General features: G+C 44.1%; 1 protein-coding gene across 2 annotated transcripts in view; it reads left to right on the forward strand.

Moving 5' to 3' along the window:
- The window catches only part of AFF1 (ALF transcription elongation factor 1), an 811,017-nt gene that overhangs the window by 422,509 nt on the left and 362,652 nt on the right, over window positions 1–25,856 (forward strand). The window contains exons 5-7 of one of the 2 annotated variants that reach the window (XM_069630442.1): window positions 3,274–3,360; window positions 3,502–3,538; window positions 3,937–3,988. In XM_069630442.1, coding sequence (XP_069486543.1) covers window positions 3,274–3,360; window positions 3,502–3,538; window positions 3,937–3,988 — 176 coding nt within the window. The remainder of the gene's footprint in view (window positions 1–3,273; window positions 3,361–3,501; window positions 3,539–3,936; window positions 3,989–25,856) is intronic. The other variant, XM_069630443.1, reaches the window with a different exon arrangement.

The following is a 25,856-nucleotide window of genomic DNA, read 5'->3' on the forward strand; positions in this document are numbered from 1 at the left end:
CACGTCAGCCCGAGGGCATCGTGGGGCTTGTTACAGACAATATCTTAGTTACATAGGATACAATATTTACATACAATATACAATATTTACAGTAGACATGTACACATTAGCAATGCAGTATATTTACATGGATTCCTGAGTTTCCAGGCATGGGACTGAAACGGCTTTGATTGATCTCAAAACACAAATGGAGGTCTTAAAAGACAATGGAAAATTAACTTTGTTATTACTACTAGATCTTTCTGCTGCTTTTGATTTGGTCAATCACCAAATCCTATGCCAGCACCTCATATTTGTCGCCCACCTTTCTGACTCTGCCACTGCGTGGATAGGTTCCTTTCTAAGCAATAGATCCATGCGGGTCTTCTCCCCTTCAGCTTCCAGGCACCCTATTCCTATTCACTGTGGCGTCCCTCAAGGCTCTTGTGTGTCGCCTACACTTTACAATGTGTTCACTAACCCACTCTTTGATGTTCTTGACTCTCTGGGTGTTTCATACACTAATTATGCTGATGACACCCAGATACTCATCCCCATCACAGGTGACCATACAGTTGACACCAAATCCTTGAACAGCGTCTACTTGGTCATTCAGGCCTGGATAGACCAACATGAACTTTGCCTTAATGATGACAAGACAGAGCTCCTCATACTAGGCTCCACTCAACGTCTTAAGAAATTAGACCATTCCTTTAAGTTTTTCATCATTGACAGCAACGTCATCAAGGTCTCCAAGGATACTAAAACATTAGTTATCTATCTTGACTTTACTCGGTCTCTGATTTAGGTCAGCGTCGGCCTACACTTGCAAACTTATCACGGCCTGTAGACCATTTCTAACTACTCCTAATTGCATCACACTGGCTAGAACTCTCATCATGTCCAAGATAGACTATTGTAGTGCCCTCTGTCTTGGGACTAGCCAGTCCAACCTTAAACTGCAAATTACCCACAAAAATGCCATTAGAGTGGCATTAAACATTCCTAGAAACCAACATATCTCCGACTTCAGAACCAATCTACATTGGCTTCCAGTTAAGCATAGAATTTCACTGAAAACTCTTGCCCTGACGCACAAGTGATTGGCCAACAAGGCCCCCTCCTACCCATCTGCCTTACGCTCCACACTTCCACCTGTCCCCTGAGAGCGGCCCAAACACACAGCCTATCCTTGTCCAGATTCAAATTACAAAAAGCTGGGGTTGTGAGCTTCCCTGTTCTGGCCACTCAGCTCTGGAACTCTGTTCCTAACGCCATTAGAACTGAGCCTTCTTTCCAATCTTTCAAGAATAAAATCAAATCTAGGCTCTTCGCACAAAACATTTGATTTACCTACTGTGCTCTCTCTGATTCGGCCTGTTGTCTGAGGTCTCATTGCCTTATTGTCTCATTGTATATTTATATTTTTGCCCTGTATTTATGTTGTCACTCTGTAAATTGGTTCACTTCTGTATGTTTCTGTAAACCGGTTCAGCCAAGCTTCTTTGTTTTTTTATGTAACTGTGTTCTACAAGAGTATGCGCCCTGATGCTTGCGGGCCCGGCGCGCTTTACAAATAAATAAAATACAATTCCAAATAGGGCGATGAAGGGTACCCCTGCCAGATGGCTCAGTGAGAGCTCAGGTTGATGGAAACAAATCCGTTCTTGGTTTTAGCGTGACACCACCATGGGGCCCCAGCAGGTGCGGTTTCAAAAGCGTTTTTGGAAGTCTTTCCGAGGCAGATGGGGATGTTTGTTCTGACAAAAGGGGTTTCACATATTTTTTTAGCATGATACCCCGATTGGCCCTTGTCATAAAACGGGGTTCTCTCCTGTTTTGAAGAAATAAAACCTTCCTTATTCTCCATTTGGTATTACCAGTTCACTCAAAAAGTGATCAGAGGTCAAGCTGACACACAGCTGCTCTGTAGTTTGGGAAGGGAAAGCATGGCCCTTTATACCTGTGCTAGGATCAGGCATACAGGTAAAATGATCCACCTTTGGGACTTATTCCCACACGATGCTCAGAAGCCAGCTGCGATCTTTGCTCCAATTAGGGCTGAGGGGAGGGGAGCACAGGAGATCTGCTGTTGAAGGGTGTTTCTTTGCAACATTACGCTACTCTTTTAGTGATGGCATATTTCCATATTTGGCCGTGTTAGCTCAATCATGCCTCTGTGTCACAGAATACCATTTTAGAAATTCACTTGGGAAGCTGTGGAATGCCATCCTCACTCTTGCCTTGTAAAAGTTGTAGCAAGGCAGTCCAAACCTATTCTTGCTACAAAATCCTTTTCGAGGACAAGTTGTGAAGAAAAGAAACCAGTGCTGGTTTTTCAAAAGAACATGATTAGGTTTCCGTGGTCAAATCTTCCATTGGCATAAGCTCTTGCTTGGAAATTAATTATGAGTTGGAAAACAATATTTAGAGCCCAAGGCCACACCCTTTGAGTGCAATGGACTTGGAATAGGGGATGTCATCGTACAAGATCTCACTGCAGCACTTAATGTACTTGGTAGGATCAATGGGCGGGTCTTGCTTGTGAGGCCTCTCTGCCATTCTTTTGGAACTATATGCAGCAACTTCAGTGTAACTTTTTTAAATCTCCTTGTATGCGCTGTGTCGAATGGGCGTTGCATCTCCAGAAGCAGAAATGTGTTGTAGTTTACTACAATTCTGCATTAAATCTGTGATCATGTGGCTTGAAATGAATGAACATTCCTCTGACATCTAGTTAATTTTCCAGTGCTTTGGCTTTCAGCATCAGGAATATATTACATGCTACTCAGCAAATGATTTGTACAAGGGACTTGCAACAAATACTTTGGGGCATATTTGGTTGAGGTGGACAAGAAAATAGGAAACCGATAACTGTTTTTCGTCAAACTGAAACCTTTAATATCATCTGGTCTTTTGGAAAAAGTGCCTGTGGGTTCTTAAAATGTCTTCAGAGTACATACCTACCAAATTGACTATTTTCCAACCAAATGTTTGATCTCAAATCCCAAGCCCCAATGTGAGGCGTGCTGCAGAAGTTGTTCAATGCTCATTTCATTATTGTTGGGCGTGGACAGTACCCTTTTACTTTCTGTTGGTATGGTTGAGGAGGTGCGATGCAGTCAATGATTGTGTAAAGTAAGCAGTGTCATGAGAGTGCTGAGACACAGCAAGATTCTGCTACTTTGACTTTTTATATCCTACCTTTCATATTTCATCGTATTTTTATTTTTTTAATTCTATTTTGTAGCTCTCACGGTCAGTGATTTTTGGCATTTTTTAAATCTTTTTTAGGAAATGACCCACTCATGGCCTCCTCCCTTGACTGCCATCCACACGCCTAGCACAGCTGAGCCGTCCAAATTCCCCTTTCCAACAAAGGTATACAATAATCTGCTATCACTCTGTATGGTCATTACATATGAGCTATATTCCCCGACCGTTGTAGGAGGTCTGTTGATGATGGTTTTGTACTGCTCCTCATTTGGGTTTCATCATGTTTGTTTCCTGTATCCTTTTTAGGAATCGCAGCAAATTTCCTCGGTGAAAAAGACCCACAGTAAGTGACTATTAAAACGTTCTTTTTTTCGTTGACCGCAAGTAAGCACATAGAATTGAGTGGTGCCAATATGTCACTGTACCTTATATCTTGGTGGGAGGGTGATCATCAAAATATAATAACCTGCTTATGATTAAACATCTTAGCAGTGTTCATAAAAGATGTGCGATGAGCAAGAACAGTAGGATGATACAAATGGCTTGTTTTTGAAGGGCATTGTCTGAGCGACTCAAACTCCAGAACTGAAGGGTTCATTGCATACTTTTTACTCTTCAAGCCATGGATGGACTCCTTTTTTCTTTTATTGAGAAATATCTGGTGCTGTAGTCACTGCAATGTTCAAATGTAAAAAAAATGTGTGCTAAGCTCTTCATCTATTTGTATTTCTTTATTCGTAGAACAATATGACACTACTTCAATGGCCTTGCCCAGCCCTCAGCAGGGAACATCGTAAGTAACCATGTCCATTTTAGATGTCTTTAATTAGGGGTAGTACCAGGAGTACCAATACTGCTTTCTTTTTCCAGATTGCACTTTAAATTGACCCTTTTGTCCCCAGCATCTGTCAATTTCGTATGTTTTTGTAATTTCTTTTTTTGTAGGTTCCAGTCTTGGAACTTACAGATTTGTATCTTTTGGCGGGTGACAGGATAAGCAAATGTCAATTGGTTTTCTCTGGGTGTCCGTTAAATTTTCTGTATCTGAGGAGATCCTGAGTCACCTATGAGTCACCCATCATTTTCTCCATTTCACGTGTTCACCAGTATACACTCCCTCCCACTCAGCTCATCTCTTGTTCATTGCTGTTCAAACTATGGGTGCTCAACTCTTGATCTTTTTGTAAGTTTTTATTATTTTAGTTTTGTAGGTTTATTTAAGATTTAAAAAGCAGCACACTAGTACAGTGTAACGGATGAGGTTTGAAAAACATGTAAATGCTGTAGATCTTGTACATTTCAGAACACAGAATAACCTAAATACATTCGAATTACCCAACCATTCAATGCAGGTTAATTCAATTATGTGGATTTTATACCTTGCAACACTACCACCCAGGAACAGTCTACAGGCGCTCGTGTGGCTGTGAAAGAAGGGTGTGGGGGGGGTGTGGTGAGGATAGGATAGATTCAGAGCCAGGAGGAACTGGCGTCTGTGAGTGTTATTTTGCATGTGGGAGTTGGTGCGGAAGGCCCTGTGCTTGTAACCGTGTGGGTAAGATTCAATGCCTCGGGTGTGTGCTAGGGTTGGTGTTGGTGTGTTGTGTGTTTGGGTGGGTTGTGAGTACTATTTAGATAGTGTCCATAAGGCATCCAGAGTCACAGTGGCCGTAGCTGTAAGACCATCTGATTTCTTGGTGTATACTTGTGGTGTTGACTATTTTATGGACTATGTAGGGTGTTTCACTCTAGGTGTGCTTCCAGAATCTCGGAGATGGTGGCTGTGAACATAGAACTGATTCTTGGTTTGTTGTGTAGTGTGGCTAGCCTAAGATCTGGAGTAGTGGCATATGTCGGAGGAGCAGGAAGGAGAAATGGCTTAGTAAGTTGGTCGGTTTGTTGGATCCTCTGGTGAGGCTCTTTGGTTGCCGTCTGATGGGGACTACCCAGGTTCTTGGTAGCAAGGTAACTTGGTGTTGAAGAACCATACGAGTCTGTAAATATTTATCCACTGCATATCTGCTGCCCAAAGCAAAATGCTCTTCATAAACCCTGTCATTTGACTGCCTAAATTGGAGATAAGGTTACTGGTTATCAATCCTTGTGCACAGCATAGGTCTGCTGCCCCTAGGATTACTAGATTAATTCAAGACATCCTCTTACTTGGTCACAGCCGATCTGTGCATGGATTGTTGCCAGTCATGCAGGTATAGAAAATCTTAACACCTTCCAATTCAGAACTTTACCATTTTGTGATTTCCTTGAGCAGGCTGTACTCAGAAAATATTTACGAAGTCCTCTTCGAATCCCACAGAGTGCAAAAACATGTGTTCATAACAGGCATATAAATGCTATTCTCCAGCATTGGATCTTTCATGGATTCACATGCTTAGAATATTCCCCGTCGTCTACTGGGACCCCTCGGTACACATATATAGCCTTTTCCTATAGGAAAACTTCCGACACTTTTGTGTCCTATCTACATCCTTTTAGGACCCGCCTACGCATGCTCCGAAGGCCGTCCCAGTATAAGAGGCCCGCCCCCGTGGCTTCCCTTCAGATTTCAACCGTCTCCAAAGTAGTGGGATCTCCTCGCGTCGTCTTACTATTTTGTACAAGGTTGTGTACCTGGAGTTGGAGTTCGAGGACATTTTTCCTCCATGTCAGGAAAAGCGCTGTTCTGTCCGTGCGCGACGTGCGGTTTGAAAAAAGTTTACGAGGGGGACGGACATATGGATTGTATATACTGTCTCCACCCTCATCATTCGGCTGATAACTGCGACATATGCAAAGGGTTTTCTCAAAAGACCCTCAGAGACTGAACTCGACGGCTGGTGGCATGGCTGAATGATGGAGCGGGGGCATACCCCCCTTCGGAGGTAGGCTCCACACAATCGGCGAAAACATCACACCGCGCTGCCTCGTCGGAACCACCGGCGAAGAAAACTCGACGACGGAAAAAGTCATCTCAGAGTCATTCAGCTAGAGAATCCTCGTCGAAAAAATCGTCGTCTTCATCAAAAAAGCATGACAAGGAAAGGCCGAAATCCTCCTCGGGCGATCACCATAGATCAACCACGAGTCGAGTAAAGGCAGGCCAAGTGTGGAAAAGGCGGGACCGCCTAAACCACCTGCTAAGTCACCGTCGGCGGTCCAGTCATCGGCCTCCACCCTGCCACTGATCCATGTGGTATCCACCGTCCCACCGACAACGACTGCGATGGTGGCCTCGTCAATGGAGGTTCTACAGGAAGCCTGGAGGCCTGAAGTTTTTGATCCGATTCCCCCCAGGATGCTTTACTTCAAGAACAGGCTGTGTCGCTGTCCTCGGGGGAGGACGAGAGCGGGAGAAGGGGATCCGGTATTCCGGTATCTGCCCCTCTCCTCAATCTGTTTTGTCGTTGGAGATTCTGTCCACGTCTTCAGTCTTTAGTACAGTCGTTGGAGCAGAGACTACCTCAGGTAAACCTGCCACAGTCACCCGTCGACGCGCCGGGCCCGTCCACCGACGCACTTAAGCACGCCAATCTCAGCACCACTGGCACCCCAAGAGGAAGGTGAGCTGCCAGATTCGGAGTCTGACAGGGGAGCCATGTCAGATATCTCATCATCCCCCTCCAGGGATCCAACCTGGGAGTCAGAGGTGGAGTTAGAAACCCCAAGAAGCCCAGCTCACCCGTCCCCTCCGGACGACATTGCATCATTCCATTATATGATGGAGAAGGCGTGTAAGGAATTTGGGTTGTCCCAGGAAGAACAGAAAAAGGACTGCTTTTTGTTCGACCACATGGGTAAGAGAAGGAGGTCCGTGTTCTCAATACCAATACTAGACCCCGTGTGGAAGGAGGGGTTGCAGACAATGCGTCACCCCTTTTCGGAGCCGGCAGTGAAAGGACGCCTTGAGAAAAAGTTTAAGGCTCCAAAGTCTACCCCCAAGTGTTTATCCTCCCAACCAACGCCTGATTCGGTGGTGTCGGCAGCAGCGGCGAGGAAGGCGAAGGCCCAGCACAAGTGCACGACTCGGCCTGAAAACGAAGCAAGACGTCAGGATGCCTTTGGCAAAAAAGTGCTATCCGTGGGAGCAACCACAGTAAAGTCCGCAAACTCTCTGGCTATTGTAGCCAGATACAACAGAGAAATGTGGCACAGGCTAGCGCCGTTGCTGGATCATCTTCTGGAAGAGCATAGGAAGGCAGCGATGTTACTTGTCCGAGAGGGTGAGGAAGCCTCCAATCACGCAATAAACATCGCGGTTGACCTCGCTGAGTCAGGCTTCAAGCAAGTCAATAATGGGGTCGTATTACGACAGTCATGGCTTAAGTGTACCTACTTCAGACCAGAGGTACAATACAAAGTATTAGATATGCCCTTTGAGGGAGACCTTCTATTCAGAGAGAAGGTAGACGAGGCCCTAAAGGGAATAAAAGAGGACTCAGACACCGCACGTTCATTGGGTGCCCTCCAGAGTGGCCGAAGCTACAAGTCTTTTCGTCCCTTTAGAGGGGCTTCAGATAATTCCAGATTCTCCGCGTCTGGAGACAGATCCTTTGGTAGGTCGCCTTACCCCTCCCAGGGATACAGGCGTGCTTCCCAAACTGCAAATCGATGGCAGAACTTCCAGACGTCCAGGAAGAGACCATCCTATCCGTCGTCGTCGAGACAAGCAAAATAAAGATCAGCAAACACCGTTCTGGGGGGAAGAGTATCAGCATATGTCGACGAATGGGAACGAATAACGACGGATCAATGGGTGCTGGACACTATAAGGAACTGGCACACTTTACAATTCAAGCACAGCCCCCCGCACATTCCACCTGCGTTCACCGCTCATTCCCATCTGAGGATACTGCAACAAGAGGTAACACTCATGTTAGCAAAGGGCGTGATAGAATTAGTTCCAACATCACAGAAAGGTCAAGGAGTCTACTTCAAGATACTTCGTCGTAAAAAAGCCGAACGGCAAATGGCGTCCCATTTTAGACTTACGCAATCTCAACAAGTCTCTAAAGAGCCTGAAATTCAAAATGCTCACGCTGCAAGAAGTGATCCGCGCCGTTCAAGAAGGGGATTTTCTAGCGTCCCTGGATTTACAGGACGCGTACTTCCATATTCCAATGTGTCGGAAACACAGGAAATTCCTGAGATTTGTGATAGGGCGGACTCACTACCAGTTCACGGTTCTTCCCTTTGGGCTCAAGACCTCCCCCAGAACGTTCACGAAATGCCTGGCCTCAGTAGCGGCCTGGCTAAGGAAGCAAGGCCACCATGTATACCCATACCTCGACGACTGGCTGGTAAGGGGTCCTCCCCAGCGTCGACCAACACAAGTTTGCAAGCCACCATGCAGCTTCTACAACAGCTGGGATTTGCCATAAACTTCGAAAAATCCTCTCTACGGCCATCGAGAACGTTGGTGTTCCTGGGGGCACTGTTCGAGACCCAGTCAGGGCTTGTGAAGCCTTCTCTCGACAGAACCTCAAAACTCAATCAGCTGGCGAGCCGACTACGACAAACCACCAGGCTCTCAGTGAGGAAATACGTTTCGGTCCTAGGAGCCATGGCATCCTACAGCCATCTGGTGGCAAACTGTTGCCTATTCATGAGGCCAGTCCAGGAATTCCTTGCGGACCGATGGACACAGGCCCAAGGATCGTGGTCAGACAAGATAACCATCGACGACGACAAGCTGCTTCGGACCCTTCAGTGGTGGCAGAGTTTCCACAATCTGAACAACGGTGTACCCCTACAGGAACCGGAGTTTCAGCGAACCATAGTCACGGATGCGTCCCTAACCGGATGGGGAGGTCACATGGGTACTCTTCAAACGCAAGGTCGCTGGTCTGAAACTGAGTCACTCCTACACATAAACGTGTTAGAGCTCAGAGCAGTACGATGGGCCTTGAAGACATTCCTACCACACATCAAGGGATCGCGAGTACGAGTGCTGACGGACAATACAACGGCCATGTTTTATTTGAGAAAACAAGGAGGGACGCGATCAAGAACTCTTTCCATAGAGGCCCAGAAAACATGGCATTGGGCATTAAAGCACGAGATTTCCATCGTGGCTCACCATCTCCCGGGAGTGAGGAATTCGCAAGCAGATTCCCTCAGCAGAAGGATGGCCCAGATACACGAATGGGAAATGGACACAGTTCAGCTGATGAAAGTATTCGAGAAATGGGGTCACCCCCCTCTGGACGCTTTCGCAACCAAGGAAAACAAGAAATGCGAGCAATTCGCAAGCAGATGGCCTCAGGAGGGTTCCATGGGGGAGGCATTCTCCTTCCCATGGACGGACATGTTCCTTTATGCTTTTCCTCCGTTTCCCCCTCATACGGAGGACAGTACAGTGGATACGCAGATACAGTTGCCGGGTAATTCTAGTGGCACCGTACTGGCCGCGGCAACCGTGGTTTTCCGACCTGCTTCACCTGTCGCTGGAACATCCAATAGCGTTTCCGAGAGTCCCGAACCTACTGTCCCGGGACAAAGGCACGGTGTGGCAACACGACCCAGACAGTCTCAACCTTGCAGCCTGGCTCCTGACTTTTCGGAGTTCTGTGACTTAGACGTTTCGGAGGATTGTCAAAAAATTCTACATGCGGCTCGAGCCCCTTCTACCAACAAATCTTACACCTATAAGTGGCGGAGGTTCTGTGAATGGTGTCGAGGACAACAAGGCCTACAACCGTTGAAGGTGACGCCGGAACAAGTTCTACCTTACCTGCTTCTTTTGGCGGAGAGGGGTTTATCCTTCACATCGATAAAGGTGCACCTGGTGACCATCTCGAGGTTCACGAGGAAGAGACAGTCGTCTCCTCTATTCAGCAACAGACTTGTGAAACATTTCATGAGGGGTTTATTTCGAACTTTTCCCCCGGTAAAACGTTTCCCACCAACTTGGAGTCTCAACATAGTGTTGGCAGGCTTAATGAAACCACCCTTTGAGCCTATGGCCACGGCAGACATGAAATTCATATTGTGGAAGTTGGCATTCTTAATTGCTATCACATCAGCTAGGAGAATCTCGGAACTGCAAGCGTTGGTCGTAGACCCGCCATACTTAAGATTCTTTAAAGACAAGGTGGTCCTGGCAACTAAGCCTACATTCGTCCCAAAGGTTCCGACAGTGTATCACAAACACTCGTCCATTGTTCTCCCTACTTTCTTCGCGACCCCATCATCGGGAGCAGAAAAAGATCTTCATACCTTGGACGTCAAGAGGGCCATGAAGTTTTATCTACATCGTACACAGGAACTCAGGTCTACTCGACAGCTGTTCATCGCATATGGTCCGTTGACGAGGGGAAAAGCAATCTCTAAGCAAGGATTGGCTCGATGGGTCTCATCGACGATTGCGTTTTGCCACTCCAAGGCCGGTGCAAGGGCATCCTAGAGCCCATTCTACAAGATCAACGTCCTCCTCAGCAGCATTATGGGCAGGAATTCCGCTAACGGACATATGCCAGGCTTGCGGCATGGTCAGTGCCCCACACGTTTACCCGCCACTACTGCTTTGCCAGGCAGCATGCGGACGAGGTGCAGATGGGAGAGCAGTCCTGCGCCATCTGTTTCAGTAAGGTAAGCTCCACACTGTGGAGAGTTTTCTTTTTCTACCCTTTGATGACAGTATGCTTTATGAGGGTACAGTTATATGAGTAAACTTGTTCCTGGTGTACATATGCATTGTGTATTATGGTGAAGGTATATTACATTACATTTTCACCGCCGTGCTCAGGTGTTACTGCTGTACAATCTATTCTAAGCATGTGAATCCATGAAAGATCCAATGCTGGAGAAGGGAATAGTTTCTTAACTGTAACTCCATTTCTCCAGCATTGGTATCTTTCATGGATTCACATGCGCCCGCCAGCCTCCCCGGAATGCAATGTATTTGCTTGATAAGTTAACCCTTCCTACTTTGGAGGGGCCGAAATCTGAAGGGGAGCCGCGGGGGCGGGCCTCTTATACTGGGACGGCCTATGGAGCATGCGTAGGCGGGTCCTAAAAGGACGTAGATAGGACACAAGTGTCGGAAGTTTTCCTATAGGAAAAGGCTATATATGTGTACCGAGGGGTCCCAGTCTGACGACAGGGAATATTCTAAGCAAGTGAATCCATGAAAGATACCAATGCTGGAGAAATGGAGTTACAGGTAAGAAACTATTCCCTTCCTGGTTTCACAACACTTTTGAAATTGAAGGGGATTTTGGTTGTTTTGGCAGGCGGGGTTGGGGGCATGGAATGCCCGGCTTCCATTCCTGCTCAGCTTGTCAACACCTTTCTGGCAGCATGTCTTTTTCATGCTGGCAGACATTTATTGGATTCCTATGGCAGCCCTCTACTTTTAGCACCTGCTTAAAGCAGGCTGGTTTCATAGGAATCCACTGTAGAAGCATTGTTTTGTTCTTTTAATCTTGCTAGTTATGACCGAATACACAAGAGTGAGGTTAGCCCCAGGGTTTAAACAAAACTTGTATATGGTGGGTTGTTTTACTATTTGTGTTATGATTTATTTTTAATATTCATTCAGGAAATGAAGAGCTACCTGAGGAATCGATATGTATTCTCCTGAAATCTTTTAAGCTCAGAGAATCCTTCGTTTGATGAACATATTCATTTCACATCTTTTATAGTTGACTTGATAATATTTGAAAACTGCAAGTGAAAGGGGTGGTTTCCTGGCAAATTATGTGCCCCCCAGTCCTATTGTTTCCATTGATGGGCAGTGAGACTGTTCGGCTCAGGGTTAAGGCTAGGCTGTGAATTCTATTCCAGTGGGACCCGTGCAACGGAGCACCAATATTTCTAGTGTTCAGGCATTTTGTATGCCTTTAATTAAATCTATTCATGTGTTCCAAGAGGAAGTTTCCTTTATATCCCTGTCCTATGATTGTAAAGCACTCCATTGCTTCCCAAAGGTAGGTCCATGCTCAGGAAATAACCTAATCTTAGAATATCCCAAATCGGGATGTATGCTAATAACCCTGCACCTAAAACACCCCCGTTTTGAAGTTGATAGGTGCGTTACACCCAAAGAACTATACCTATTTTTATTAATAGATGGAAGACGTACCGGAAGACAAATGCAAGTTGGAAAGAGGTGTGTGTGTGGGAGAAGCCTAGAACATTATGTGGCACTTGTTCTTGAAAAGATGTGGGCAAACACCCACCAACTTGTTGGTGATTGTTAGAATTTAACGGTCAGAGGGCAGTAGTCTTATTTTGGATCCATGCACATTAGTAATTGAGAAGAACTTCTTTATGGTGCAAGTAACTGGATCTTTTACCCTAGGTGCTTACCTCTGTGGCTCAACCATCCAAGCACTTATCCTAATGCACTACTTTACAGTGGCAGTATCCCTCAGCCCAAAACACAACTCCGGATTTATGCCATACCAGGCAGGTCCATAGTCAGCAGAACTGTCGATATAATTGTGCGGTTTCCTTTCCTGGCTCACTGATTTTGTTTCTGCCAGCACCAATTTCCTTAAACTGTGTGAGGTTCTTCTGACACTTGTCATTTTTTGGCAAGTATGGAAGATGGGGCTAAGGGGAAGGGCCAGATCGATGATCATGTATTTGCATCCTCTCAAAAGCTCTTAACACCAATGTAGTCTTTTTCTGCATGATGGAAATGCACAGCTAATACTGCTGTTGCTCGTCTGCTGTTAATGCAAAATATGTTCAGAATGTCACTTGCTTAAACCTCTAGATTCTTTTTGACATAATGCACACATCTGGCAACCCATTCCATATACATATTTTAAGAGGCAGATCTGATCCTTTAATCCGCATCACACCAATGTAATTAGTCATGTTTTGTTCTTTGGTGTGTATCGGTATCACGTTTTAGATTGCACTCAATGGAAGGAGAAAATTCAAGTAATTTGAAACGGGTTAAAAAGGAACAGGGGAAATTGGACAAAGAGCAAAATGATTCTTCCAAGTTTTCATGAAGCACTTTTTATATAACCTCTTTTCTTAAGCAATTTAAAGCATGACCTAAGACTGACAAGTTGGTTATCAATGAACTTGATCTTCAATTGCGGGACAGCTGTGGCAAGTAATTATCTGGTGCTATCCTGACGTTAACACAAGGTGCTTCAGTTGAGAATGTAGTCCACCTCCTGCATCATGGAAGGACATTTCTGCCTAGGTGCAGTCTGAATTTCCTGGACTAGCACATAGGAGCTCAATAACGATATTCGAAAACCAACCAGCCCTGCCATATTGACAGCTAACCGAGTCTGCATTTGGTCTGAATGTCCACAGTTGGATTACCTCAGGAAAGCATACAAGGCTTTGTCCCAGTGCCCTATTAAGGATCTTCGTAATGAAATGTATAGCCCTTTGTCTCCTATCTCTTGGGCTGCATGAAATTTGGTTTAGGCCTGAACTATGTTGGAGACCACCACCATTGGCAGAAGGTACACTGAAAGGGGTAACAATCTATCAACATGCACAAGAAAGAGTAGTGCTTTGCGGGCACAGAAGAAAATGATCAATGGAGTAGAGGGACTCGTGAGGACGAGTAACCTGCCATGCAGAAAAACAGCAGAAATAACAAATGATAAAGTAAATAACGCGCAGATTGTGTTGACCTGGAGCTTATGGATAACTTTACAAATAAAACTCCTAATTGGTATTGCCAACCATCTTTGGCATATATCAGTTCTTAAGGGGTGTCTGTATGTTCTGTATAAACTTCTTTCACTCTCACGTGACCAGTCACGAAACAGAACACTGCAACCTCTCAATTCCATATCCGGATGAACAATGACGTGGCACCCAAATATTAACAGTTGTGTGCAACTAGGTATGCTGAATTTGTGTTTTAAACCAAATATCAATCAGACATCTGCTCCCATACATTAAGTTCTCAAATGTTTCCACAACACCCAAGAATATACCGAAAGTGATTTTAGTATACATACAATCTAAGGATGTATTGTATTGGTCATTTATATAGCACCCATTCCCCATTTGTATGATCTCAAGGCGCTTTCTGGTTGGAATGACCTGTGACCTCAGTCCATATGTAGGAGATTCTAGGAGAGATGCGTCTGTGCATTTTTGCTGGGTTAGGACTTGGGAGGGCTGGCTAGGCTCCAGTGAGCAGCCCAGAGCTCATGCACGTGAGTGAGTGCTGTTAATGGTTTAGAATAGAGTTCTAGTACTGAAGGTTTCGATGTGTGCCCAGCTAGACCAAATTATTTTTGGTTGTCGCTGTATACTAATGGCAGAGGTGTTTAGGTACGTCAGGGGTTTCAGTTTGGACGGCTGTGCACTGCTAGACCAGAGTAGCATTGCCACAGCTGCATTCTTGGGTGCATGGATGGGTGGCCTCTATCCACAGACGTGGTGTAAGGTATACGCGCCATCTGCTTGGATGGAGTTCGCCTCTAGTGTTCTTTGGTACGTAAAAAGGTTTTCTCCCCATGACTGAACTATTGTTGTTTTGATTTAATTTGTTACTCTTTGATTCGGTAGTCGCCAATGGTTTTAGGTATGTGCTCTATTTGGGGTTTACTAGCCATTTTTGATTTTCTCCTCTGTTCTGGGCTACAAAAATGATGGAACCGATTTTTGATTCGGTCTTTACCAATCCCTGCTCTGCAGTTTATAAATGCACCTGGCATTTTCAGTGGATTTCAAGTTCGTGTCACCCTTCTTGAAGTAATTAAATAGGAAGGTTACTAAGACGACCAGCGGTTCGGTGCAGACGTGCCAGGGTGTCGTGTCTTTAGGTGACTCAGTCCAGGAGGTAAAATGTGCAGTGGTCTTTTAAAGAGGGATAGAAGAGTGGTGCTGTTGCCTGCTGTTTGCATATGTGACTGTGCATACATAAACCAGTCATTAGACGATACTACTGTATATTCTGAGAAAAGAGCTGCTTTTGGCCTTGCTATTTTTGCGTGAAATTCATATTTAATGTTTGGTCGTTGACATGCAAGTAAAATATGCAACGCAATGTATTCTTCAAACTTCATGAAATTATCATTCACTACCATGTACCTTTCAAGGCTTTTTCTTCACTGTACATTTTTAAAACTTTTTGAATTCATTCTTTCCCATCTAACTTGGTTTCCTTAAGATGTGGTCTTGTGTACAACCATTTAAGGAAGGAAGCATTCTCGTGTGTGTCTCAATACTCCCGCTTTTAACAGTTTTGAATAAGGGTTAACATTTAGAAATTGGCAATGAAAAGGTGATGCAAGTGTTATTTCTTTTGTTTAATGTTAAAACTAAAGTTCCTCTTTTCGAATAGTTGCTATTTTTCTCAAGTAAAGACGTCGTACAGTTCCAGCAAGAGTCTAGGGTGGGGGTTAGAGACTGTTTAGGGTAAAACACTGAAGTCGGAATGCACATGCACACTGCCATTGTGTCTGTTTCATACAGTGCCGCAAAATTGTCCCACTTATATGTAGACTGTGCTGATGGCAATGTTTCATGTAAAATGAACTGTGTGGCCTATTTTCTTTTAAGGAAACTATGTAGCCCTGGCAATATTGAGTGGGCTGGCGATGAATGAGAGCGAAGTAACCGTAGTCACAGGAATTTCCACAAACCAAAGGTGTAGCATAAAACGTCTGTCTGTATTCTGCCACACTATCCCAGCACTGCAATTGAGACTAGCAGTGGGTGTGCTTTTTTACCATTAGCATCTCATCAGGATATTCTTGTTTTTGTTCGGCACAGTGGTAGTGACTACATGCTGAACCCTTAGAACAGGGGTACTCCTAAATATTTTATAGAGGTGCCAACATTTTCACCTGGGTCTTTGTCCAGGGGCACATTGAACACTGGCCACTGCAAAAAGTATGGCACGACGGACAGAGGATGCTAGGCACTGCGTAAGAGAAAGGTACCAATATACATACGCAGTTCCATGCATACAAGGGCTGGTGGTTGTCCTCCCTCACACCACCTCAAACCACCTCTGAGGTAGGTCTGGCTTTGACGTTGCCCTGAGAGGGTGCCTACCCCAGATTGAGTGAAGTCCTTGGGTCCATCAGAGAATGTCCTATCCACGACCCTGTCACAGTAGGTGCATACATAAAATCAGTTTACAAGCCAACCTGTTTGCTTTGTCAAAACTTTATTCATTTTATTCTCTTGGAATATGCATTTATATTTTGAATTCTCATTAGCTGCTCCCACATTCCACCTGTGACAGTGCAAGACTGACATTCTACCTGCACACTCGTGTTTGTGGACGGTAAAATACATACCACGTCAAAAGTTCAGCAGAGACGTTCTGATCTCCTCTTCATCACTGAATTGGTGTGCTTTGCACCAGAGGCCAAGCAAAGGGAAGGCCAGGGGGCTGCAGCACATTTGCCCCAAACAAAGGCCCCAAATGACTGGTGGTGCATATGAGCATCTCTGCCTTAGACCATGTGTATAAATAAACCATTACAAATGAGTCTTTGTGCCCCAAGGAGTATGTTGTATATCCTAATTTGAGGGCAGATAGTTTTAAGCATATGCCCCCCCCACCCTAAGTCCCAGTTACTCTGGGTAAAACATTGTCCTGATTAATCTGCGCCCCTGATTCTGGGGAGGGGGAAGAGGGACTATTGAAAAGGGTAAAGGACAAAACACGTTGTGGTACTAATGTACTCGATCCTGCTCTACTACAACCAGCGTGGGTGATCTAGATCTGTGTGTTCTGGTGCATCAGTGCAGTGATCAGCCATACAGACTTAAACCTTTTTCTTTTTTTTCATGCTTTTTACTGGCCCGGGCAACAACCGGGCTGAGCTCGCCTTAACCCGTTCTTTCAGTAATCTCCGTCAGGGATTCCACCGACGCCTCCTTCCAACAGTTTGGTTTCTTGGCTAGGAAGTAAAACATATCCAGCTATTATGCAGCAGTCCAGGGAAAGGGTTACATTATGAAATACATTTGAAAGCCCTGGAAAGAATCTGTAAAAAGCAACTTCAGAAATGTATTCTCTTTGGATCTCGCCATGCACAATCGGATTTATTCTACATAGTATTCATTTGGGCATAACTTAAACTGGGCAGGGGAAGAGCTACCATATTTGCAACAAATGTAGTCCAGCACCAAATACATTTTGTTTAATGAGAGCTTTGTATTGTGAAACCTCATAATACCTTCAGTCGGTAGCATGTTTTCGGTAATTTTATTCCATTGATTTTATTTCTAGAGAAATTTCAGAAGGTCCAGTAAAGCCATGATTCAACATTTGAATAGGAAATGCTGAAATATTCAGAATTGTGTTTTGTCATGCAGTGTCGCAATGTCGAAATGCAATGTAGGCTTCCGTGTTAGGCTATCTTATTTTAGGTTTAGATTTGGAAAGTGGATGGGCTTTTGGTGACAGCACTTCAAGTACTAAAAGAATCCACCACCTGAAATGGATATAGGTAAAGGCACCACAGTTTGTAGGTTATTTTATTGTAGTTGTCATTCATATAGCGCCTTTGCCATTATTTGTGTCTCAGTGCATTAGTGGTGGACCGAAGTCCAAAGTGTGGGAAATTACAGAGTACGATTAGAATTTGTGTGTGCATTTGGTAAAGATAAGGTTTAGGAGTGCTGGCCGGACTCTGGTAAAAGCAGCCCACGAGTTAAGGCATGCGACTGGGTGCTGGGAGAGGTCGGGAGAAAAGTGAGAGAAGCCGGCTTTCCACATCTTTCTAGCCATTAACACTATGGCGTCATGTTTAAGCTTACCTCCGATATATAGGAAGTCTTGTGGTCACGGCTTATATTTCTTCTTGATTTAACCATTTAAATATCATATCTTGCCATAGCCAGTGTCTGCATGGCATTTTTCATCTGCTTTTTCACGCATTCCACCATGTTAATGCATTAGGAAATCGGTGTTTGGGCTCCTCTAGGGTTTGCTCAATGAGGTCTCTCTCCTCCTCTTGTGTGCGGATGTTGAAACTGGCAGCATGCTGGAGCATAACAATGTATGTACATTGGTCCTCTGAGGGAAGTGGACAGGGGGAGTTCCTTGTCAATTGGCGGAGTCCGTTTGATAGTCCTCCCAATTGTCATCACCTTGTTAAGGGTTGTCCATGTGTAGTCTCTTGGTCCTCTTTTCTTTATTTTCACTAACTTTCTTTAGTATGGGTAACAGACAGGTAAAATGTCTGCCTGCCACCATGTTACCAGAACTAACACTCCAAACAAGAATATAGTTTAAACTTGCATTACCATTTCTGTGCACAAACTAAAGCAGAATGTGGCAGAACAGTGGTGCAGCGCAATATGCAAAGTGTCAGGATTATCGAGTCAGGATGTATGTAATGTGAAGGAGGGAGCCTGTCTTGCTCAAATAATGGGTCAACCAATTAGAGCCCTCTGCTCTTGGAGAAAGGGTTCCAGCTAAGCAATGTTTTGTCTCTCCAATTTACAGAAATAAATCAAACCTACCAAGAAGTAGGTGAAAATAAAGTGCTTCAAAAGTTCCACAAATGAGAAGGTGGGAATATCCCTTGGGTTTCCTTTACAAGCAGCATGTTATCATTCTCTAGGACGTGGTGGTCGTCCAGTCCCCAAGTGCTGTGCAACACGGGCTCAGTCAATTTTGGATGCAACATTAGGTCAAGCTATTCCTAATACAACTTTGCCAACCATTTCACTCCACTGTTTGTCACGTCCCAATACAACAGTTGTCGCCAAACCTGTAATTCCACCCCCCCATGTAGCTTTTTCAATTACCTAAATACAATTGCGACCCTGAATTGTATAATTTCTGACTTCACAAAGATGCAGTGTGCCGGCTTTATAACGGACGTATCTTGCGCATACGGTCGTATGCAATGGGTGCATCTTATTAGGCGCTACTAGCTGGAGATATAGACTGATATTGTTGCTCGGCAATAGACATTTAAACTCTTTCACAGTAATTGCTTAGGATTTCACCCATAATCCTGATTCTCATGGTTTCTGACAAGCATTTGCTTTATTAAGATCATCCTGGCTGGGAAAAAGTAGTGCAGGGCTTGAAATTGGTATTCGTGGACCAGGAGCAAAAAGCAGCTCCTAGGTATCAGGCTTAACTATTTAGGCAGGAGCTACCTCTGGGTAACTAGGAACTATTATATAGTGCAAAGAAAATCCAACTTTGTGCAAGTTGGAAACTATAACGTTTTGTCCATTTTCTATTATCTAATATGCTCTAAATGTCCCTTAAGTGTGTGCTTTATTCTCGTTTATATACATTACCAAACATACAAAGTTAATATTGCATAGCTTGGTTTGTATGATGCGTCTTGCCACAGGTGTCGTAAGTAGCTCCTGGCACCTGTTGGTTTTAAGTTAACCAGGCTTCCCCTTGGCTATAACCAGGGGCAAAATAGCTCCCAGCTCCTGGCAATTCCGAACCCTGCAGTGTTTTATACCACTCTTCCTCTTTCTATCTGCAATCATTTTATCATATTTTCCGTTCCCAATTAAAAGCACATCTTTCTCCTAATCCGTTTTGATTGTTGAACGTTATGTTCCATTTTTATTGTACAGTTGTATCTAAGAAGTTGTAAAGCGATTTGGCGAAAGCGCCAAATAAACAAAATAAATAAAAATACTGAAGTATATTCAAGCCAGTTAAATTAATGATTTGTGCTACAAGGGTATTGCGGAGAAGAACCTTTAATCAGATTAACAGGTTGTTCAATAGTTGAAAAAAACTGTTCCAAAATATGCCACATTCCTCACATTACTGAGTGAACAAGAAAACGCAATGTTCTCATGTCCCTAATTTTACAACTATCAGTTTCCTCATATTGTAGATACAGCTGGTGCTGATAACTTGCCAGCCAATTCCGCGATAATGGAAAGCACGGTTTATAGTCTGGGATAAATACTGCTTTCAGATTCAAAACCAGCAAACGTTTGTGCATTCAGAACCATTTCCTATGAAAATATTATATTTCCAATGTTTAAGAGTTTAAATTGGTATTTCTTGTTGACTAAAATATTATTAATTTGAGGGCTCAACGCAGTCTGATAGCAAAGGAAGTATCTGGTTGCCCTGTAATAAACTAGAAGTTAGGAAGGACAAACCTTCATGAAAAGCATTTATTTACGGACTCTATGCACTTTACAATGATTTCAGGTGCGGGGAGACATATTGGAATCTACATGCAGATATAGGTCAGGACTGTAAATGCTAGTCAATAAAAGATACAGGACCTGTGATACTACAGACATTTTCATAAAATGTATTCTCACCATAGCCGAGGGATCGGACCTCACCATTATTCTGAATTTACCTGCCCCTAACCAACAAAATGGCATTGTTAAGCTTGATCTGTTTGCCTTCATCACTAGTTATATTTACCCCAAGTAGTTCACTGAGTTTTTACAAAGCGGGGAGTCAATACATTTGAGGGGTTTCCAAAAGTTACATTTGTTTACCTAAGTTAAGCTTACACCCTGAGGGCCATAATTTTAGTTGTACAGATATCTGCATCATCTGCATATACCATGGTCTTCATAGAATTAGGACTAAAAAAGGAGGGATGGATGACATTTGCCTCTTCAATACAATACAGCAGTGGTTTCATATAGAGAGGAAAAGCATTTGAGCAAAGGGACACCTCCAATCTGTACCTTTTATAGACGGAGTGATCATTAACATATCTGTGCTGTGGGATGTCCATACACTGATTTAATAAATTAAATACGTTTGTTTTAAGCCAACAAGAACTAATACGAGATACTTTCAGGCGACCTTATCAAAGAGCTTCTCAGCATCCAGAAATTCAACACAGAGCCCATATGTCCAAGTTACATTTATCACACAAGGCTTTGAACACATGCTACTCTGGGGATAGTAGTTGAGTTACTACTGTATGGAGCAAATTGGTTAGAATTTTGGGTATCGTTTTTACTATTGCAAAAGAGCAGCAAGATTGGGGGATGAGTGGTTTCTGGTTCATCTTTATTTTGTTTGAATTTTCTTTTAGCAGTATATCAGGGCTAGTCTCACTACAGGAGTCTTAACAACTACCTTATCCAAAATGTCCTTTAATACAATGCCCATAAGAAGAGCAAAGACCATAACCGTATATAACAGTGGTGGAAAGCCATCAGTCCTGGATGCTTAATTCACAGAAACTCTTATGTCCAATCATGCCTTATGATTTGGCTAAACCCCAAGTAAATGTGCAGTGTTAGGGTTTTGTCCTTTTTTAGAACTAGGTGAATGTATTACCTTTTTCATGGTTTTGTAATGTTAACATTATTTTGCTCCCTTTCATAGAAGAGCTGTTGTGATTTCCTTGGTGGAAAACTACACAGGGAAATCAAGAAATATGCTGTACCCAAACCTTAGTGTTCAGAACCCACTGATCCCTGGTAATGGACTCATATTTGTGGGTGAATAAGCAAACCCATCCCCCTACTGGGGAAATATGGAAGGGCTCCTTGTGTGATCAGTCACCTTGATTGAAACATTTATAAATATAAACGCGCACACAACGAACCAAAATCGAATCCTGGCGCAGATTAAGTGTCAAAGAAAAGGTGAGGATCAGTCACATGGCAATAGTATCACTGAAGTCACAGCAGGAGAGCACATTATTTGAAAAGATGAGTTTTTAAACCTGCTCGGAATGTTAGAAGGGAGTTGGTTTTCCTTAGGTTCTGAGGAAGATTGTTCCACAATCTGGGCCCAGAGACTGAAAAGCTACAATCTCCCCTTGAAACACATTTAATCCTGGGAGTAATAAGTAGAAATGTATTTTTCGACTTGGGGCCCGAGCAGGATGGCATAAATTCAGCTCATCTTAGATAGCTTGGAGCCAAACCATCAATACATTTAAACACCAGACAGCCGATCTTGAACTGTATACGATCTTCCACTGCTAACCAATGAAGGGAGCAGTGGAGGCCTGAGAATTGGGGTGTTTTTAGGTGCACCAAACACTCGTCTGTCTGCTGCATTTTGAGCCCTTTGTAGGCATTGGATCTGTTTAGCCGCTACTCCGGAAAGTAGTCTGTTGCAGTAGTCTAGTTTCAAATTAACTAAGGCTGCCACAACCAGAGCGCAATCAGTCTCGGGTACATAAGGAAACGCTTGCAGCAGCCAAATATTATAAAAAGCTGACTGCACTTTAGCCGAGACATATCGCAACCCAGATCACACTGCCATATGCATCCCAGGTTTTTTACCTTAGAAGCATATTTAAGTCTTGAGCCCACTAATAGGAGATGGGGACTGTTATTCCCCTGTAATAAATGTTTAGGTCCAAAGAGAATCACCTCTGTTTTCTTTGGGTTAAGCTGTAACCAATGTTGTGCCATCCTTGCCCCTATTTCTTCAAGGCATCTACCCACCTTGACAAATGCATTGCCCACATCAAGTCAAACATACAGACGTGTATCGTCAGCATATGATTGAAACCTGATGTGATGGTTCTCTAGTATGTCTATCAATGGACGAAGATAGATATTGAACAAGAGGGGAGAAAGCGCAGAGTCCTGTGGAATACCAGAGGATTTCTGATAGAAAACCTCCCACCTGCACACATTGTTTATGCCCCGCCAAGAATGATGCAAACCAGTCCAGAGCACATGTATCCACATTCCCTATGGTTTTCAAGTGGTCTAGCAAAATGCTGTGATCCACTGTGTGAAACATTTTAGTGACTGCTTTGCCATTGGTGAATCCACCCAAGCTTTGACTACTCTAGTCTATTTCGGCCGTACTGGCCTGTTTGATAGTGGTGTTGACCGTTTCATTGCTAGTGTGTTTAGGTACTGCGGGGTGCTTGAAAGCTTTGAAAAACCTGTTAGAGGTTAAGGAGTTGGGATAGAAATCCTTATTTTATTTGTCTTGAACCTCATTTGGCGTTGGCTCAGCGGTATTCTAGGAGGCATCACCTTGTGTTCCTGTTTTGCTTTCTCATTGGCATTATCTACTTCTTTGTGGAATGTTTTCACCGTGCAGAGGCATGTTAATCTAGATGTCTTAACATGTGGCCTCATGCCATGAATTCCTTTTGAGAACTGCAAAAATACTCCAACTCGTACTAAAACAATATTGCAACGTGCCTCGGTTTCAGAACTTGAAAGAGGACTTGTCTATGGACTCAGCCTTCTATATTGTCACAAACTTCATTTGAGACTTGCATATAGGTTAGCCTTAACTAGTATTTAGCCTAATTGTGTAATTTACTCATATTTTGCACTTTGGCTGTTTGTGTAAGTTAACCTTATGCTCCCTGCTGCGACTGTGATAAGCATTGTGTAGCGCTTGTATTATGTTAGATTGTTGGGAGCTAGAAATGCATCTCTTGGATGAACTATTGGGGGGGCGGTAAGGGATCCATCGCACTTGGAAGGACTGTTGGGGGTGGGAAATGTGTCCCTCTCAGATGAATTGTTGCGGGTAGAAAATGTATCGCATTTAGATGGACTATTAGGGTAGGAAATGTCACTCTTATATTGATTGTGGGGAATTTGTGAAGGCTAGTTTGCATCACTAACCAATTGTAGCAGCCGCAGAATAGACTGAGGAGGACACTACCTGATCAAACGGGTGCATCTTCGACAAAACGCCACCAGAGTTTCTAGGTACCCAAAAAAGCACCAGCAAGGCGGACAACAGCCACATGCATGGCTACCCACATATATTAGAATACAGAAATGGCTGACAAAAATTCTGTCTCACTGGTCACATAACTATCCTGCCTACTTACATCAGACTACGCCTCAACTCCTCTGCCATCAGTATGCAACGAAGACCTATGACAAAATTGGGCCATCTGGACACAACTAGTCTCCTGAGCAAATGACACTAACAGATTGATAAAGTGAGCTAATTTACACCATGAGGAAGATGGCGTTAACACCAGTATATAATATATGCATGGCCTACTGCCTTCTTAATTGTCCTTGGTGACTTTAATATTCATCTTCCACTTACCGCCCCCAAACTCCTCCTCAACCTTCCCTCCTGCCCTTTGATCTTCTCCACTATTTATTACAATCTCTTTACTTCCTTCCCATCCCACTCACATTAAAGATGAGTCGACCTGGTCTTCATCTCTATCGACTAATGTCATCGACCCTATCCAAACTCACGCCCTTCCTCCTGCTGATCACTTCTTACTTTCCACTTATTTTATTCACTCTTCACCTTCCCCTCTTGCATGCCCCTCTTCTAGTTCTTACTTTCTGAGTCCGGTGCTTCGTGGTCTTGATCACTCCGTTCTGATTGATTAGCATCTATCAATGTTTTCTATTTCTTTGATAAATGCTATGGATTCTGCCTTAGACATGTTCCACATTGCTATTTCTGAATCCCTCCTTTTCCATAGCCCATATTCTCCTTTAAACCTAAAGGCAAACCTCCTTGTCCTTTGCTCTCCGATACACTTTAGCAGCTTAGGGTGCAACTCCACCAAGCTGAGCATTAATGGCTAAAATCTAGAAATATCTCTAATATCAATTGTTCTCTTCATTATTGCTCTCTTCTGCTTAAGATCTGGAAAACCCCAGTTTAAGCAGAAATGTGAGGCTGGGAAATCCCACACTCAATAGTCGGTGAATGGCAAAACCTGCTTTATTAACATCCAATATAAAGCGGGGACAGTATACAAGCATTGAATTCTCATACCTCTCAGAGCTCTCATGCAAAACAATGGATTATGAATCAAAATCACAGCACTACTGATGTCGCACTACAGTCTTAGTTACCAAATCCTACAATTTGAAGTTATTGGTTAAGCGTATTGAATATATAGATTTCTGATGCTTGTGTAATCTGCTTGGATCACATGCTATGCATAGGCCGACATCTAGCGGAAGCTGTGGAGTATTAGTTGTTTTCGTAAACTCGAAAAGGGACGTCGACAGAGCGTGCCAGTAATACTTTCCATAGTTTGACGTCCACTGTACCAATGGTCCTTCACGTGTCGAGGTCCCTCGGAATGTTTTTTTCCGCCTTCGTGAGTGGACGCTTTTCACAACGTGTAATAAAAAATGTCTGCGGATCGACTAACAGAGTGTGCAACCTCTGTCTAAACCGCGATCACAAGATCGCAGAACCAAGCGCTGGGCCCATCAAGCAATGCAGGCCGAGGCCGTCATTGACGTGAAGGGAGCTTCCAATGACGACAGCGTCGTCGTCTTTCGGATGCCGAGGGTGATGGGGAACAGCCAAGTTCCCAAGTGCAGACCCCCAACCCTAAGAGACAGACCAGCGGCTCGGTTATGTCGGCGACACCCGGCAGCAAGAGCACTTTCACTGCACACTCCACTAAACGCACATCCTGGAGCGATGAGTTGGCGCCGTCGACCAAATGCCCAGATACAGGGTCTAGGGGGAGATCTGTCAATTCCCTGTCCTCTGGGCACTCTAGGTCCTGATCACCCCATGACTGGCCCCGGAAACCGAAAGCCGCCCGTAAAACATCGACCGAATGCTGATCCGCAGAAAAGGCGGAGGTCCATCCCACTACAGAGAGTCGACATCCCCCGTTGAAATCAGCAAACACTGGGCTGTCGCACCTGGTTAAAAAATATGTTCCTGAGAGCCTGTTAAAGGCTACTCATTCCAAAAAACATGGAAAAGTCCAAAGACCGGTCTCACAAGTCTACCCCTCCTAAGGAGACTATACACCTGCCGCACATAAAAAGGGTTCTTTGGCTGAAGCTTTACAGAAGGG

This window comes from Ambystoma mexicanum, chromosome 6q (assembly GCF_040938575.1).
Source record: "Ambystoma mexicanum isolate Mex_15411 chromosome 6q, UKY_AmexF1_1, whole genome shotgun sequence".
Taxonomy (NCBI): domain Eukaryota; kingdom Metazoa; phylum Chordata; class Amphibia; order Caudata; family Ambystomatidae; genus Ambystoma; species Ambystoma mexicanum.